The 17,232-nt window shown below is 36.9% G+C and overlaps 1 protein-coding gene across 2 annotated transcripts in view; it reads right to left on the reverse strand.

Moving 5' to 3' along the window:
* Positions 1–17,232, reverse strand: part of LOC107693913 (glutamate receptor ionotropic, kainate 1-like) — a 65,615-nt gene that overhangs the window by 34,177 nt on the left and 14,206 nt on the right. For both annotated transcript variants that reach the window (XM_016493456.1, XM_016493455.1), the window contains 6 exons: positions 9,893–10,060; positions 9,100–9,357; positions 4,316–4,497; positions 3,995–4,048; positions 2,463–2,636; positions 1,381–1,524 (listed from right to left, as the gene is read on the reverse strand). In XM_016493456.1, the coding sequence (XP_016348942.1) occupies positions 1,381–1,524; positions 2,463–2,636; positions 3,995–4,048; positions 4,316–4,497; positions 9,100–9,357; positions 9,893–10,060 (980 nt within the window). The remainder of the gene's footprint in view (positions 1–1,380; positions 1,525–2,462; positions 2,637–3,994; positions 4,049–4,315; positions 4,498–9,099; positions 9,358–9,892; positions 10,061–17,232) is intronic.

Consider the following 17,232-nt stretch of genomic DNA (forward strand, 5'->3'; position numbering starts at 1 on the left):
GTTTATTTAATACACGAGTTTCACAATTTGAGTTGAATTACTGAAATAAATGAACTTTTCCACGACATTCTAATTTATTGAGATGCACCTGTAATATAGAATCATCCTCTGTAAAGAAGTGAGGCGTGAACATGTGAGAATTTATCATTATCTTTGTAAATGTGCGCTCTTTTGGGCTAAAGTCTTAATGGAACCGTTTAAAGTAGCCATGTGATCACAAATTAATCGGCGATTCGGTTTATGCTGTTTGATTATGGCTTCGAATGTCGTAGTTGGAAGCTGGAAGTTGTTAGCCCCGGATGGCCCGTGCGCGCTGTTGAAATGCGGCTAATAATTTCTGACTGGCACATAACTGAACAAATGTAAATGGGTTAAGGCGGGGCCCCTGGGCTGCAGCCCATTCAAGCCCAATGGTAAGTCCGGCCATGCACACACCCCACACTCAGACATGAAGGAGGACTGTTATGACCTTTCGGTTCAAAGGCGGTGAGAGCATTCAGCAGTGATCTGGGACTTAAAAAAGATCAAAACGCAGAGGTACCAGTATCCATTTTCAGGCACCTCTGCCCTGAAAAACATGTTTTTCATCTTCAAATACATTTTTATGTAACCTACGGGTCAAAAATCTGAAAAAAGGTTGTGTAAAGTCCAAAAGAGTTCAAAAAGGCTGTCTGATAAATATTCCACAACATGTCAAGCATCATTCACACATACAGCATGATTCACATCATACAGGAGATCTATCAAACTACCTAATTTTCGACATGAGTGACTACAACTGTTGCAGATACAATGTGGACATGTCAATTGATTTGACGAAAGGTTTAATTTTATGTAATGCAGAGACTACCAACAGGATTGAAGACACTGGAGCTCAAGTGATCGTCTCCTGCAAGACACTATTTTCACTGCTCTGTATGGTTTGTTTTTATGGTTGATACAAGAAATACACATCACACTTTATAGTAAGGTAGTTGATAAATATATGTATGAGGTAGGATTAAGGGATCTAAAATATGGTCATGCAGAATAAGGCATTAATATGTGCTTTATAAGTACTTATAAGCAGCCAATATGCATGTTAGTGAATAGTGAGAATTGGTCCCTAAGCTAAAGTGTTACCGTTTTAAGTTTACAATTAGGACAGTCCACCAAAAAAAATGACAATTCTGTCATAATTTTATTATTATTATTTTTTTTCATTTTTGGGTGGAGTATCTCTCGAATTGTAATAAATGTAATTCACTGAAAACACTAAACTTGTCAAGTTGGAGATATTTTACAAGTAAAGTGTCTACAATTTTTCACTTACAATCAAATTGAAGTTTACAATTCAAATCAGTCGAATGTGTTTTGCTACATAAAGTACAATATTCTCACCTCTTTAAACAAGTTCATGAAGCGCGGGCCGTACCTCCAGGGCTTGTGTCTGTGGCACTGCAGGGAGCTCACTGTCATCTGCGTGGCCCGCTGAGACGCAACGGCAACCATGAACACTGCGTCATACATGAGCGCAGCCTCGGTCTGTGGAAGGAGAGAAGGATTTACACAGGAAACATGCTCTAAATATAATCAAACTTCATTATGCATTAATATACTGGCAGAAGGTGTTTTTTGTTTACCATTTGCACAATACTGGATATTACATAATGGTATTTAAGTTTAATATTCTTTCCATCTGATCACAGTAAGAGAGCCCCTCCCCCGCCCCCTGCCGCACGCACCTTATGTTTTTCTGGGTGTTATTCCGTGCTAAAATGTGACCTGGATGGTAAAAATAGATTTGAATAAATCTCCCGATGCTTTCTGTTTTAAGCCCTTCATGCATGTATAATGAGGCTGAGTGTGCTAGCAGTATCTACACTGCCTTCTGGAGGACGAGCAGATTAGTCAACATCGGTGAGACTTAATCCCGGTTATTCTAACTGTGAAGGAAGGGCTTAAAGGGAGAAGTTAGGCTCCTGTTCTAGTTCTGGTAGTTCACTGACAAGCTACACAAAATCGCGTTCAAAATCGGCAATGAATCGCCTGCGATTTTATGTAGCTTGTCAGTGAACTACGGCTCTGTGTAGTAAATGCCACTTCATCTGAACGCACGTGCTGGAGATTTACTTCTAATCACAGGAGCGGCTTTACTAACGAGATGCACATGAAAATCACATTCGATTTTTTGCACAGCCCTAATATGTAAATGAGGATTTTGAGCAGTTGCGATTGGCTCATTTTACTGTGTGTTCACACAGTAATGTTTGCAATCAACAACCGTAACAGATGTGACTACAAATTGTCCTGTTCATGCAATATCTTACAGAAGCAGATCAAATACTGTCTGTAACACACTTTTCTATTTTCAATTTTTGTGAATCTTAGAATCCATCCTGAAAATTAAAGGGTGTCACTTCAGTTTAAAAAAAAACGAACTAGATATGAACAGAAATATATGAGAGCAGACTGATCCTCACAGTCATAATGCCGCTCATCAGTCCACTCTCAGGTTTGGGTGGTGCCAGCTGGCGTTCCATGGACCACTTCTGGATCACGGAAGCCACATACGGATCATCTAGATTCAGGAGGCGGAAGGCTGTCATGTTGACTCCACTATAGCAATACGGCTCAAGATCCAAAGCAAACATATCCTGCAAGGCAACGAGAGTTTGTCCAGATTTAGCCTTGAGAGCTGTGCAAACTTTGCACAAGATATAGACTCTCCATGCCATGTTTTTCCATTGCTGTAAGAGATGAAAAGGAGCCCTAAGCCCTTGTTAGGAGAACACAAATCACGGTTGTACAAAAATGCAACAATTGGCTCCATTTTAATTCATATGTTGGAATTTTTAATCAAACTGGCCACAATACACTGGAAGTTGAACTGGACTTTGAATTACAGAAAGTAGAATTTACTGAATCAGGTAATGCATTTTAGGAAATAAAGTGTCCATTGTCTATACATTTGTATACTGTACACATAGTACAAAATTCTATAGGTGACATCTCTAATAAATCTACACTACTGTAGTAAAGTTTGGGGTCGACAAAGCCTTTTCATGTATTTGATTATAATATATGTTAAAATGCAATTTATCCCTGTGATGGCAAAGCTCAATTTTAGCAGTCATTACTACAGTCTTCACTGTTACATGATCCTTCAGAAATTGTTCTAACATGCTGATTTGGCGCTCATTAATCAGTTCTTATATTATCAATGCTGTAAATAATTGTGCTGCTTAATATTTTGTGAAAACTGATTTTTTTTCAGTACTCTTTTATGAATAGAGCATTTATTTTAAATACAAATATTTTTTAAAAAGTCACTTCTGGTCAATTTAATGGGTCCTTGATGAATAAAAGTATTAATTTTGAACAGTAGTGTATCTGCTTGCCTTTTTTTAACCTCTTGTTATTTTCTAATAAGGTTGTCATGGCATAATTCAAAGTTTGTCTTGACAAACCTTTCTTTTTCTTTAGTTAAAAATTAGACTTATTGCAAATTTGCTCTGAATCTTAGTTAATTTCATTCTACTTCACTGAATTTAAATTCAAACTGCATTCTGTTTGTTAACGAATTTCAAATTCATTTGAAATCAGTTCTGAAATTTGCACAACCCTGCCATAAATTCCCTCTTTTGTTTAGCCACAAGACAATCTTAAGTGTTTTTTTTAATTTTTTTAATCTTTTCCAACAAATGCTTTGGATTGTGTGGTACAATTTCACAATTTCATGTGTCAATGAGAATGTCAGAATATGACATTTAAAGCCCTGTGAACACTGCCAAACATAAATTAGGATGAACAGTTCTACAGTCTGACATGAAAGACAGTTGATGTCGCCCAGGGTGCACAAAGGTTTCATGTCACAAAATGTCAATAGGGTCCAATCATACAGTCTGACAAGCAACAATTATAAAAAACAGCAGAAAATCACTCACCCTGTTCATCATCTAATGTTATGAAAAGCGCTCTTATTAATAGCAAGCAGTCCGCTTTTCAGACTCACCAAAGTAGTGAAGAAGAAATGGTAGTACTCCGTCATCATACCCATCGACATCAGCTGTGGGGGAGAAACATAAAACATTTTTTGGGAAGGATTCGAAAGGTTGAGTGTGAAATAAGACAGTTTCAGCAGTATTCAGGAATGAAGGCAGCATGGCAAAAACTGTATTACATCTTTCTGCTTTAAAGTAGAGCTCTGAAATCCTGCTGCGCCACAGAATGCAAGAGCACTTCTCTCTCATTTTCAATCCATTTCAATCTGTGTGACGTACTTTGCGAGTTCAAAGAAAGTTCAGAGTGAGAATCTACAGAAATAGTGCCGCACCTGTTTGAGAAGCTCGGCGGCTACTTGGTAGGAGCAGTCGAAGATGATGTAAAACTCTTTTTCTTTCTTCATTTCCTTCAGCAGGGGGCGACTGTCGGCTCCTCCCGATGCCAGTTGGCGGATACGAATCTTCAGGTTGTTTTTGGACGGAGCTTTGATCAGTTCCTGCATACGCATCAATCCTTGAAACAAGAGAACACAAAAGAATGATCGAAGGTGGGGGGCAATGGAAGAGAAACAAACTTATCACGAGCTGCAGTAATTACACTTTTGATTTCCCCAGTGTGATAGCAGATGTTTACGGGGACCGTAAATTGGGACTCATCTATTCTGTTGAAACATAACAATCAGATGCTTTTTTCGGCTTCTCTTTAATCAAAACACTCAGTCTATAGTGGCAAAAAGTAATGCATTAAATAGTAGCAGGTCAAAATGTTATCTAAAGGCTAAATGACTGTGAGTCAGTCAGTGTTATTAGATAATATGATACTTTCACTAAAGTATAATTGCATACTGCTCTAAATCTTTCTTATTATTTCAACAGATTTGAGAATAATAGTAAAGGATAGAGAAATCCAGAAATATCCTTTTAAAATGTAACATGGTGAAAGCCTAATGGGTTCTCCTAGGCCGGATCAAAAGTCCACAGGTCTCTGGGGTACAAACGTCCACAAGGCAGTGTGATGCAATGGCTTCCACAAACACACAATCTCAACTATAAGCCACATTTAACGACATCTGCACAGTACAGAAACTGCAGTTGTTCCATATGCACCCAGTCCCTTTTGTACTAGTTTTTGACTGTTTAAACTTTGATTTGATTTATATCAAACTTTGAGAGGTTTAAGATGAGTGTTATTTTTGTATTATTTACATACTATTATAGTATTTATTAATATTTTGAAATAGCGTTTATAGTTTTTATTTACATTTTTATTGTTTTATTAAATATATTAAAATTAGTAATTTTTTAGTAATAGTTATGTGCTTTTGATATTTGTATTCATTTTTAAATATTTTTAATTAGCTTTACTTTTTGTTTCAGTTTTAGTAATTTAACACTGAAAAAATGTAGAAACAATTTTCACTCAGAAATTGCTAGTAAATTAATAAAAAATGCAAGTAACATATTAAATCAAATGTGAAATTTTGAAGTAGAAATAGGATTATCTTGTAAAATGTACACCAATAATTTGTTTTATTTACAACTGAAAAATCACTTTTATAGTGTACTGCTTAACTTTTTATTTCAACTTTTTGAAATTTTATTTCAGTTTTTGTGCCAAAACAACATTTCTAAAATTTCTGCAGCTATCTGCCCAGCTCCCACTGCTTCAAGTTCAAGTTTTTAATCTATTATTTATATTTGATTTTATTTCAGCTTTGCTTCAGTTATTAGTTTTACTTTATTTAACAATAACAACACTGCGACAGATTCACAAAAACACTACTAAACAGTCTATCTTGCAGATCATTCAATCAAGTGTAATGCTTGTACATTAAAACATGATAACTTTGTGAATGAATATTGATTCGGACTCAAATGACCTCCTTATGAACTCATCAATTACTTTAGGACATTAATAATCAAACAAGCTCAGATTCGGGGTCCCTATGCTTATGGAATGAGACTCTGATATGGGGCTATCAATTACATATTGGGCTCCAGTACATGTAGGGGCCCCTGGGAGTCACAAGGCTGAAATCAAAAGCTTCTTCATTGCTCCTGTTTCCTTGTTTTTATTATTCTATATTGTTCCCTTTATATTCTCAATTTTATTGTGTTATAAACCACACTTCTAGGTCATGCAGTATGATTATATTGAATGTGCACATCAATTAAAATGGTTTTCTGGTGCAGGATCTGATCAGACCATCTAAGCTACCTGATTTAATTGATCAATTTCATAATTTATTATTAAATCATCATGGCTTTGTATTTACACCCTGGCTGTTTGGTACATTCTTAAACTAGCTTTAAATATTAATCTCTACCGAAACTCAAAGGGATCGAAATTGGATTACAGAATTTAATATTTTGAAGAAAATATCCTATGCAAGATCAAAGAGAAATTCAATAAAAGTAGTGGCAGACCAATATTAGGGACATGAATTTCTTATAAAGGCAGCACTACTACACAAGTTCCATGTAAATGACATGCTTAAAGAAATATGTCGGTCATAATAAAGCCCAATAACAACCAAAACACAGATTTGAGCAACAAAACTGCTTTGATGCTCAGAAAAAAAGAGGTATGAAACCCCTTTTAGTCACAGGCTACAGTTATTTGCCTTGATTTAGTCTTGGCCATATAATGACGTACTTCCATGCAATGATAAGATCATAAATCATGCTATCAAAGTATGAGATTTCTAGACATAAACACACCGAAAGTAGTGTGAAATTAGTGTTTTCAAACAGATGGCTCCCAGGAATTCAAGACAAATCACACTACAGCAGAGACGGTGTGATGTGTAAATACTAGGGTATATTTGCGCTGGCATCTGTTCCCTGAGCTCCCCTAATGATTTCGATCCAAGTCACTGGCTATGAATCAGACACACTAATCTTTTTGAAACTGGTCAATCTGACACAAATTTTATCTGTTGCATGCAATTTCTGCAAAGACACTGGCTACAGTGCCACCATGCTCATTTTAGGCTGTAGAAATAGAAGTATTTGCAGGGCAATTTTCCATTTGTTTTGCCTTGCGGTTATTTGTTTTTGTTTGTTTGTGTTAATAAACTCTAGATTTGTTTGTCTGCTTTTGATTTGCTCTCCAAATTAGTTTGCTGCCATCAGGGGATCTCTGGAAGTGTGTTAGTAAACTACAGCATAATGCAGAATTTGCATATAATATGATTATTTTGATACATTGTGTTGTCTTTTTGCTGTTTTTTTTAATTGACAGGAGAGGGGGATTTGGATCAGGATGTGACACAAGCCAAATTTTCAGATTTTCAATCATAAAACAGCATTAACAACATTTAATAGATTGTCTAGTTGGACATAATGCAATGACTGACTTGGTTTTGTGGATCATATACAATGACATTTTATTGGTTAATATTATATTATCCCGCTTCGTGTGCACACACTGACCAGACACAATTTATTAAAATGCAGACAGTGTCACACTTAACTCATGTTAAGGTTATTTATATATTTCTATTGTTTGATTCTTATGATAGAGTGTGAGAAATGGACATATTTTATCATCTCGTTGAGAGAAAAAAATAATAATAAATAATCTGAATAGCTGTCACAATCACAACATTTCTTGAATATGAGCCACAGCCAGTGAAATAAGCGGCTGTAATAACAACGTGAGAGAATATTCAATATATTCAGTCAATATTTCATTGTTTTCAAAACCATTTTGGTTTAGAAAAGGTCACAAAGTCATAAAATATAGAAAATGAAATATGGTATTGAAATTATACCATATAATTGGTATATTATCTGCTAATTAAAGCACAGTAAAATGAGCCAATCGCAACTGCTCAAAATCCTCATTTACATATTAGGGCTGTGCAAAAAATCGAATGCGATTTTCATGCGCATCTCGTCAGTAAAGCCGCTCCTGTGATTAGAAGTAAATCTAAAGTGCGAGAAGGCTCACTGGGGGAAACACATACTTGCGTAGGCCCTGCGGCCAGCTGTGTGCCAGTGCGTCTGTGCCGAGTGTTCCCTTGGTCAGGGAGTAGAACAACTGGCAGTGAGAGGTTTCTGGAGAAGCAAACAGGTCTACCTGAACGGCTCCGAAACGTCTCCAAATCAGCTGGTAAGCCAATCGTCTAGATAGTTGAGAACGTGAACACCCCGCTCTCTGAGGGGAACAAGAGCTGCCTCTGTGACTTTCGTAAAGACACGGGGAGACAGGCACAGCCCGAAGGGCAGGACCTTGTCCTGATATGCCCGTCCTTCGAACGCAAACCGCAGAAATGGTCTGTGGCTCGGAAGGATCGACACATGAAAGTACGCATCCTTCAGGTCGATCGCTGCAAACCAATCTCGGGGACGGATGCACCCCTCGGCTCCGAAGCGAAAAGCTGGTATGCATTGCACCTGCTGCCTTATTATACTCACGCTGTGATCAGCGGCAGCTGGATGCAATAATTGCATGCCAATGTGCATTGGCTCGTTTAGTTTACACTCGAAGTAGATTGGTCTATCGAAGCGATATCCCAATTCGTCGGTCACCGACGTGACTCGGAGTGACCGACTGAAAGGGAACCAACATTTACACATTTACGGGCTGACTGTGTGCAATGTCTCGTCTATAAATTTGCTGCTAGCAAACCAGTTACAGAACTGTCCTATATCAAACATTGCCAGAACAGAAAATGCAAGTTGACAGAAAAAATATATCAAATGCATGAGGGGATCCCTGCTGAAAACACAAGCTTAGACCACCATGCATATCCAAACTGGTTTATGCTGGTTTAATATTGGTCTATGCTGTTTACCAACAAATCTTGACCAGCATGTCCAGCAAGCCCATGTTTGAGAACCGGCATCCAAAACTTATGATGCCATAAACAATGCTGGAGTTACTGTTGAGTTCAGTTTGAATTCCCACTTGTTTCAAATATAATAGAATGTAAATATATGTGGACATCAGAAAAGAGGATTTCAGTATAAATGTTGTGGCCTGCAGTGTCCCATTTTAAAGCTCAAAGGTATGAAGATCCCTCTTCAAAAAGCCTCTCAACAAAACCTCAAAAAAGCACATTGAGCTGCCCTTCAAAAATCCCTTTTCTAAAGCATAACAGTCACTCACCTGTGCTGTCCTCGTAAACCACAGTAACAGACTTCCATTTGTAGAAAATGACAATGTCCAGGATAGCCCTGCTTATGGAGGTGTACTCAGGGTAGAGGTTAATGTAAAAATTGTCCTTATTGTTCACAGACGGGTGTTTCCAGCGCGTCTGGATGTGCGGCACCTCTAGGGCATTGCAAATGGATTGGACGGCACTGACCGAGGAGCTGTGAGAGGGGCCGAAGACCGCTGCGACCCCCAGGGCCAGCTGGTCGCATACTGAGAGAAGAAAAATGGAGAGAATGAACAGACAGGAGAAGAAAAACATTTGACATGAAAAAATATGTGGTGGTATGAAAAAAAGAGAAGAGAAAAGCATAGAACAAAGCATGCATATAATAAAAACAATAGTCTAGCCTTGTTAGTTCTGCTAAGTTTTTATTACATTAGATCATAATGGCATTTTCCATGGTAATTGTTGGTGTATAATTAATTAGAGGTACAAAAAAATATTTTTTTTTTACAAAAAAATATTTTTTTTTGTTTGTTGTTGTTGTTGTTGTTGTATATGTTGAATTAAATAGTTCAAAACATAAAATTAACAAAGTAGCTAACATCTGCCCCTTAAAATAGTTATTTTGGACTGTCCAAAATCAGAGGAATTGACTTTTTCAACTGTATTTAATTGATAATCAATTAATAATAAAATATTTATGTTTAATAAATAACTACAAACCAAGAAAATGTAGGCAATTTAGGCAATTTTTATAGAATAAAATCATAAAATAAATACAAAATATAAATAGAGTCATACCCCTTCGGGAGGCTTCAAAACTGTCAAAGAGGTTTACTCTCTGGATATCGTAGGTCAATGTGGTGTTTGGCATCAAGGTTCTGTTTCGGTTGATACTTGTAACTGCAAATTTAAAGGCGAGTTCATCAATGCTGACTGGTTCATTCTCCCGCGTCTCAAAGATGCCCCCTTCAATAAAAATAGAGAGACAAACAGCGTTAAGTAAAACTGTGCTTTCAAGTACAGTAGACGTCTAAAGAGGTGCTTATAAAGTCAAACACATTTAAAAACCAGTATGAAGCTAATGAATTAATAAAGTTAAAATCAATGCCCTAGTAACGTATAAATCTCATTAAAATCCAGTTCAACGCACTGGTGCCAAGATAATGCTAAATACAAACTGAATCAGATCCAAGCGAATGCTAAGGCAAACTGAAAAAAGATCAATCTAGCTTTTGATATTTATAAGTTATTTAAAAACACATAAAAAAAACAGTGCTTAGCTAAATATGCAATTTAAACATAAACTTAGTGTCCAGGTAATGGATAAGTTCCAGCTCCACACTAATTCAAAAACAGTTAAACAATAGTGCCAAACTAATGATGAATACAAATCAATTCCAAGTTAATGCATTTTTTAAAAAGCAGAACCCAGCTTTAGTTAGAAATACATGTAAAAAAACAGTGTCTAGGTAAATGTACAAATAAAATTAAAATTGGTGCCCTGGAAATTGATATGCTTCAGTTCCACACTAATTTAAAAGTAGTTACAAACATAGTGCCAAACTGATGCTAAATACAAATAAAATCCAAGTTAATGCTAAAGCATACTGAAAAACCAAAATCCAGCTTTTGTAAAATATATTTAAAGTCATCTGTCCACAAAAATAAATAAATAAATAAATACCTCTGCCAGAAATGACCCATTCATGCACATCCCAGCAAGAAAGGAACAAGTTGGCTAAAACAGGTAAATGCACACATCTATTTGACATATTACATTGTTGCCCTCGCTGTTCATCTAAGACAAAACTTAAGCCACATGTGAAGAATAAACTACTTTTCTCAAGGTTATTCTTTGCTGATCACTGTTCATGAATGATATTGTTTGTCAAACAGTTGACAAAGTTCATATTCTGTTAAATAATTTTCCTCCGTCCAGACCACACTGACGTTTGACACAAGTTGACAATTTAGGATTGCAACAACAGGCAGAGGCAGAGGTCTTGCTGCTCTTTATTAAATAACAGCCCATTCGAAAAGTCAGGTAGCCTTTGAGTATTTTTCACTTAAGCAAACATTGTCAGTACAGTCTGTAATAAAATGAAGAACAAAGAAATCAATTACAAGCAAAAGAACAAAGAGTGCTCAAAATTGTTTCTGTATCTAACTAATAAAAACAGTGAGCGTTTTTGTTAATGTTGCAATTTATTATTAAGAACATAAAAGACAGTGGCTTGTCTATTGCTAACGAGCACGTAAGAAATTAAACCAACCATTTTATGGATCTTAATAATTCATAAGAAAAACATACAGCAGATTACAATGGCTGTTTAACCTAGTATGAGATGGTGCATCTAAATGCCAATAGCAATATGTGATGTCATTCGCTTACAGGTTTCAGCAGGTTATTTAGCGATCCCATAACATTTAGAAAATCTGAAATGGCAAATCATGCAGATTTAGCCACTTAAGAAATTCAGACTAATTGGCCAACACCGCGTTTGACCTTTAACATGCCATTTTTAAATCCCGTCCCTTGCTGGCAGTGAAGCTTATTCTCAAAACTGCACACGGTTAATCAACATCATCTCTTCTTAATGATCACATGCAAATCAAACAATCATGAAGATCAAAACAGACCGTTCACACCTGCATCAGCAAATGATCATGGCCAAAACATGAGACTTTGTTACTGAATATGCCACTCAAGAACCAATTTAACTCAGTCGGGTGCAAAGTCAACATGACGTAAATGTGGCCAAGACTTTCAGTGGAGTATATCTCCAGAATTATGCATGAGCATCTGGTACCACACACATTGTTATGTCATATTACTTGTAACGCTGCAGATACTAGAACTACATATCATACGAATACAATGCAAAACGGCAAGATCCGTCTGGAGGACATCCACCTGAGATCAGACTCTATTCATAGACGGCCAACAAACAGGTCTCAGCAGGAAATAATGGGCCATTAACTCGCCAATAAACAGCCAACCTCCAACAGTGAAAGTGACAGATTGGCTCTTTAATGAAAAGACTGTGAATGAAGATAAGAATAATTAAATGGAAATGTTAATGTGTGTGAGATGAAGCTCATCAGAGTGTAGATACGAGCTTCTGTGAAACCTGGTCTCAGTGGCTTGTTTTGGCTTTTTGAAAGCTGAAATGGAATGAGCAGGACTTAAAGCCAAGCCAGAAAGTCCTGCTGTGGATAACACCGTGTGATGTTCAGATAGTCCCTCGGGGAGAGCGTGGACCGAGAGCTCCACACAGGGAGAAAGGAGAGGAGATTTTGTCTGTGAAAAACTGATTGCTTTCAGATGGTCAGACTGGGTCGGATTGGGAGGCTGGAGATGAGAATGAAGCCTGAAGCTTTTCTAGACGAGGCAGATGCACTAACATGAAGGAGAGTTGATAACAGTGAGTCCGGCAGCAAACAAGTCTCGGTTCATTTTTGTGGAAGTATCAGATCTATGGTTTTGCTATGTTTATTTACTCTTTTTCCACTATGACTAAGAAGTCTGATCCCTCATTGATCTTTTATTATCCTGGAAACACCAAATCCATCTAGCTTCACTTTTCCTTTAATTGGCACATTAAGAGTCAGCCATTGGAACTGAATAGATTTACAGTGTCTTTAAGACATCAGGCGGCATTAGAGTGGAATGAAAAAGCAGACAGAGTGGCATATAGACACTTTTGTATGTGTGCGTTGGCGCTGTGATGGTTACTTGAGCATGCTTTAATGCTTTATTTCTATTCATTGGAAAATGGTCCCTTAGGGATGTCCAAAGCCTCTGCCATTCACCTTGGAGACCGCAACTTTAATGAATCCATTTTCTATCATGATGTTTGTGTCATTACATGCATTTCGCCCTTGTGATAATAAGTTAACAAGAAAGTTATGGGCTTTGGATCTATATGCTTTTATGTTGAGGCAGAGCTTTGCATATTTTTATGATTTAAAAAATATTCTCTTAATACTTTATTTCACATCAAGGACCATGTTCTTCTCAAAAGGTAACAAATTGAAAGAAAATATAAATGCATGACAGGGTTATTATTATAGTTGACTAAAATAAAATAACTTATTTTAAATCAGGTATTTAACAAGGCAACATTTCTCATTTTCAATTAGTTTAACTTGATGTACTAACATATCTCAAACTTAAAAATGAATAAAAAACTATAGACATTTAAAAATAACAAAAACATTCTATATAGACATTTAAAAACAAAAAATGACAGGAACACAACAAAAAACAAAATTACTAAAACATTAAGTAAAATTAACATGAAAGCAGAACATAAAAAAAAAATCTAATTTAAAATAATAACAAAAACTAGAATAGTATCTCAATTATACTAAAACAACATTTATACTAAAACATATGTGGCCCTGACTGTGGAAACCCAGCTAAAGTAATTTTTTTGTGATTTACCGTTTTCTACATAAAAGCATTCTTCATAAGGTAAAGAACATTGTGTGAACATTTAACCTTGATATCTTTAATATTGACTGAGTAAGGCCATGTCAAAAATTATGAAATTAATGTTGAAATCAAACTTTGATGTTTGTTATCTCATGATTAGATTTTGAGACTTTAGCCTGGATTTCACAGAGAATATATATATATATATATATATATATATATATATACATATATATATATATATATAAAGCATTCTGCAGATCTTCTGACCACAGAAACATTTTAGTGTCAATTAGTTGTCTAGGTAATAAGGAACTTCTTACATTTAAATTCCATTATAATTACTATTCTCATAGGCTTTCTCCGTTACGCTTAGTCTATTTGACCTTTAGAAATATTAATCATGGTTTTACCACAAATAAAACAAAAAAAAACATGGTTACTACTAGTGTTGTCATGGTACCAAAATTTCAGTATTCAGTACCAATACCAGTGAAAATCCAAAAAACGGGTGCGCGCAAGAACTTCTCCGGAGTTCTACTGTCATGAATCCGGCCCGTGGCTCTTCCGTCCGATTGCCACCAGAGGTCACTCTCCCATTATACTGACTCTCACACCACACAGACTGTTACACATCACCCTGGACTGCATTTCCCATCAACTCAGAACCTGCTCAAGTCGCCGAGTATTGTTTAGCGTTTATTGCTCACCTAGTGATAGCGGCATTACGGAGCCAGTTTTATGCCCAAGTTTCTAGTTCATAGTTTCTAGTCTAGTCTTGTGTTCGCCTGTTACCTGATTCTTGCCTGTGTATCTTGGATTAACTCTTTGCCTTGCTGTTTCGGACTGTGTTTGCACCTCGCCTGGACTTTGCTCATGTCATTGGATTACCCCTCTTGTCAAGCCCTCTGGATTTTGTTCTCCGATCAAAGACCCACGCTTGCCCTAGGAATACTCTTGTGTCTTGCCCTCTACATATCTGTTTGCTGCTGTTCGACCCTGCCTGTTTCTGACCATGTCTTTGAATAAAGCTTCGCATTTGGATCCGCACTTCTCTCGTCTCGTCGGCTCCGTCACATCTACATTATCAACCCATACACGTTCAGTGACTGCTAGCTGCATTGCACGTGGAGCTGTAATGTTGGCTATCATTAAAAGTATATGAATGGCAGCAATACTGGTGTATTTATGCAGAATAGTGCAAGCAGCACTACACACCCACATGAAAACAGCAGCACAACCGGTGTTTATCATAGCAAAAGCAGCGTATCATATGAATTCTGTGAGCGGAGGATAATAGTGCCGGAGTTTATGCGGTTAGAAAAAATCTCTAGCACTAATTCTGATCATGGCTTGTCTTGAACATGGCAAACTAGCGATCAAAGACTACAGATTTTAGGCTATTATAAGAATCTTTTGGATTTTCAAAATGAAGACAGTTTGACGTTTGTCGTAGGAGATGTCACACTGCAGGACTGTGTGCCAAATATTCTGACGCTGCCAGAAGTTCGTCGGAGGTAAAATTTGATCGCAACGGTCATTAATCGGCTGTCGGTGAACATGTCAAACTAACGATCAAAGACTACAGATTTTAGCCTAGGATTATAGGAATCTTTTAGGAATAATCCTAAATTTGTCTCAGACGACCAAATTGTGGCCAAAATCGCACAGTGTGAGCCGGGCTTAAGTGAATAAAATAGCCTTGACAGACTTACTTACTGGAGTTCCACAATTATTGATTTTGTTCTCTCTCACTGGACTTGTGTGTATGTGTAGGTGATGTAAAAGAGGAAAGCAGGCATTTGGACCAAATCACTGAGGCAAGGGAGGGGGAGACTCAAAATGTTTCTAAACTTAAAACGCATTTTGCCCCGTTTGTGTTGTTTTACTACTTACACTATTATTTAAAGTATAAAACATTGTTATTTACAATACACAGCGTGGTTTTTAATCATATTTTTAAGGGGGACAACTCTGTCCCCCCTGTAAGGATGGATTTGACCAAAACTGAATCTCAATCAGTCATGCTTATTTGACAAATCTATTGTTTCAAGCTGTTTTATGTGTGGTCAATATAAATACTTCAGGTGCGACTGGTAAGGTGGTTTCACTCTCGCATCAACAGAATTGATGCCAGAACAGGCAAAGAAGAAAGAAAACAAAACCTGGGGCCATATGTATAAAGCCGCTCAGAGTAAAATTTTAGTCCTAAGTGTGTCAAAATTCTAAGAATGACGTAATTTTACTCTTATTCCTAGACTTAAGAATAAGAGTGATTCATAAAGGTTCCTAAGTGTTAAAAGAGGTCTCAGCTCCTAAATTATTTAATTACTGGAGTTCCACAATTATTGATTTTGTTCTCTCTCACTGGACTTGTGTGTATGTGTAGGTGATGTAAAAGAGGAAAGCAGGCATTTGGACCAAATCACTGAGGCAAGGGAGGGGGAGACTCAAAATGTTTCTAAACTTAAAACGCATTTTGCCCCGTTTGTGTTGTTTTACTACTTACACTATTATTTAAAGTATAAAACATTGTTATTTACAATACACAGCGTGGTTTTTAATCATATTTTTAAGGGGGACAACCCTCAGATGGGGGTCTTGTCCCCCCCAACCCTCCCAGGATTTCTGCCTATGTATTCATTATCGATTATTAGCTGTTTTGTCAATATCTCATCACTACCCCAGTTCAATCTATAGTCTGGCAGAGAGTATATAGCACATCCCCCACAACAGCTGAAAATTTCCCCAGTGGACAATTCATTTATGCAGTTCACATAAGTTTAATATGGAACATGTCCTGTCTCCTCCCAGAACCTGTGTGGGTGACAGGTGACACTTTGATAAGATGGCGCCGACGCTGATGGCTGCCTCCGTGGCGTGCGCAGAATGCAGTATGCAATGCCTCCCCTCTGGCTTTGATCAGCAGACAGTTCAAAGACTCCCAGTGCTGGTCCTAGCAAATGCTAAGCATGTTTTAGCAGGCAACACAAACTCCAGTGGTTGGCTACAAGTAGTAGCTGCTGCTATAGGCAGGGGTGCACATAAGTTTTTCAGCCTGGTTCTGAAATGAGAACCTGGAGATTTGGTTTGGTCCTCACACGGCGGCACATGGTGTGACCCATCAAATATAACTATAAAACATTTATTAATAATAGTGATAATATTATTGCACTTTTAGTTTTTTTTTAAATAAAATAATAAACTAAATAAAGTATGATACAACTATTTTATTTTAAAATAAAAAGGAAGTATTAAATACAAATACAATTATTTTATAGTAAACTTAAAAATAAAATGCTAATATATTTTTTACATTTTCATTATTATTATTATTTTAATTTGAACCTTAATTATTATTTTTAATTTGATTTATTTTAATTTTTCAATTTCAAACTTAAAATCAGCAAGCTTTTATTTTGGCGGGTTGCCGACAAGTAAGTATATGCGCTTCCGGGTTTAGCGCTGCCAATTGTAGTAGAGCGTCAGTGAATGAAATGTCACAGTTTTGCATTCTGCTTGAAAAAGTTAGCCTAGATTTATGCTTTCAGTTTGAATAGAAATCTTATACAGTACAGTTTGTCGATCTAAAATGGTAATTGTGCATTAACAGCTGTCAACCATGTCGGTACGCAAACGCGCGCTCTGAACTCATTTACACAGCGCATTTCTTATTTTGGTTGCGCATGCGTTCCTGCGG

Source organism: Sinocyclocheilus anshuiensis, unplaced genomic scaffold, assembly GCF_001515605.1.
Source record: "Sinocyclocheilus anshuiensis isolate Anshui unplaced genomic scaffold, SAMN03320099.WGS_v1.1 scaffold694, whole genome shotgun sequence".
In the NCBI taxonomy this organism is placed as follows: Eukaryota; Metazoa; Chordata; class Actinopteri; order Cypriniformes; family Cyprinidae; genus Sinocyclocheilus; species Sinocyclocheilus anshuiensis.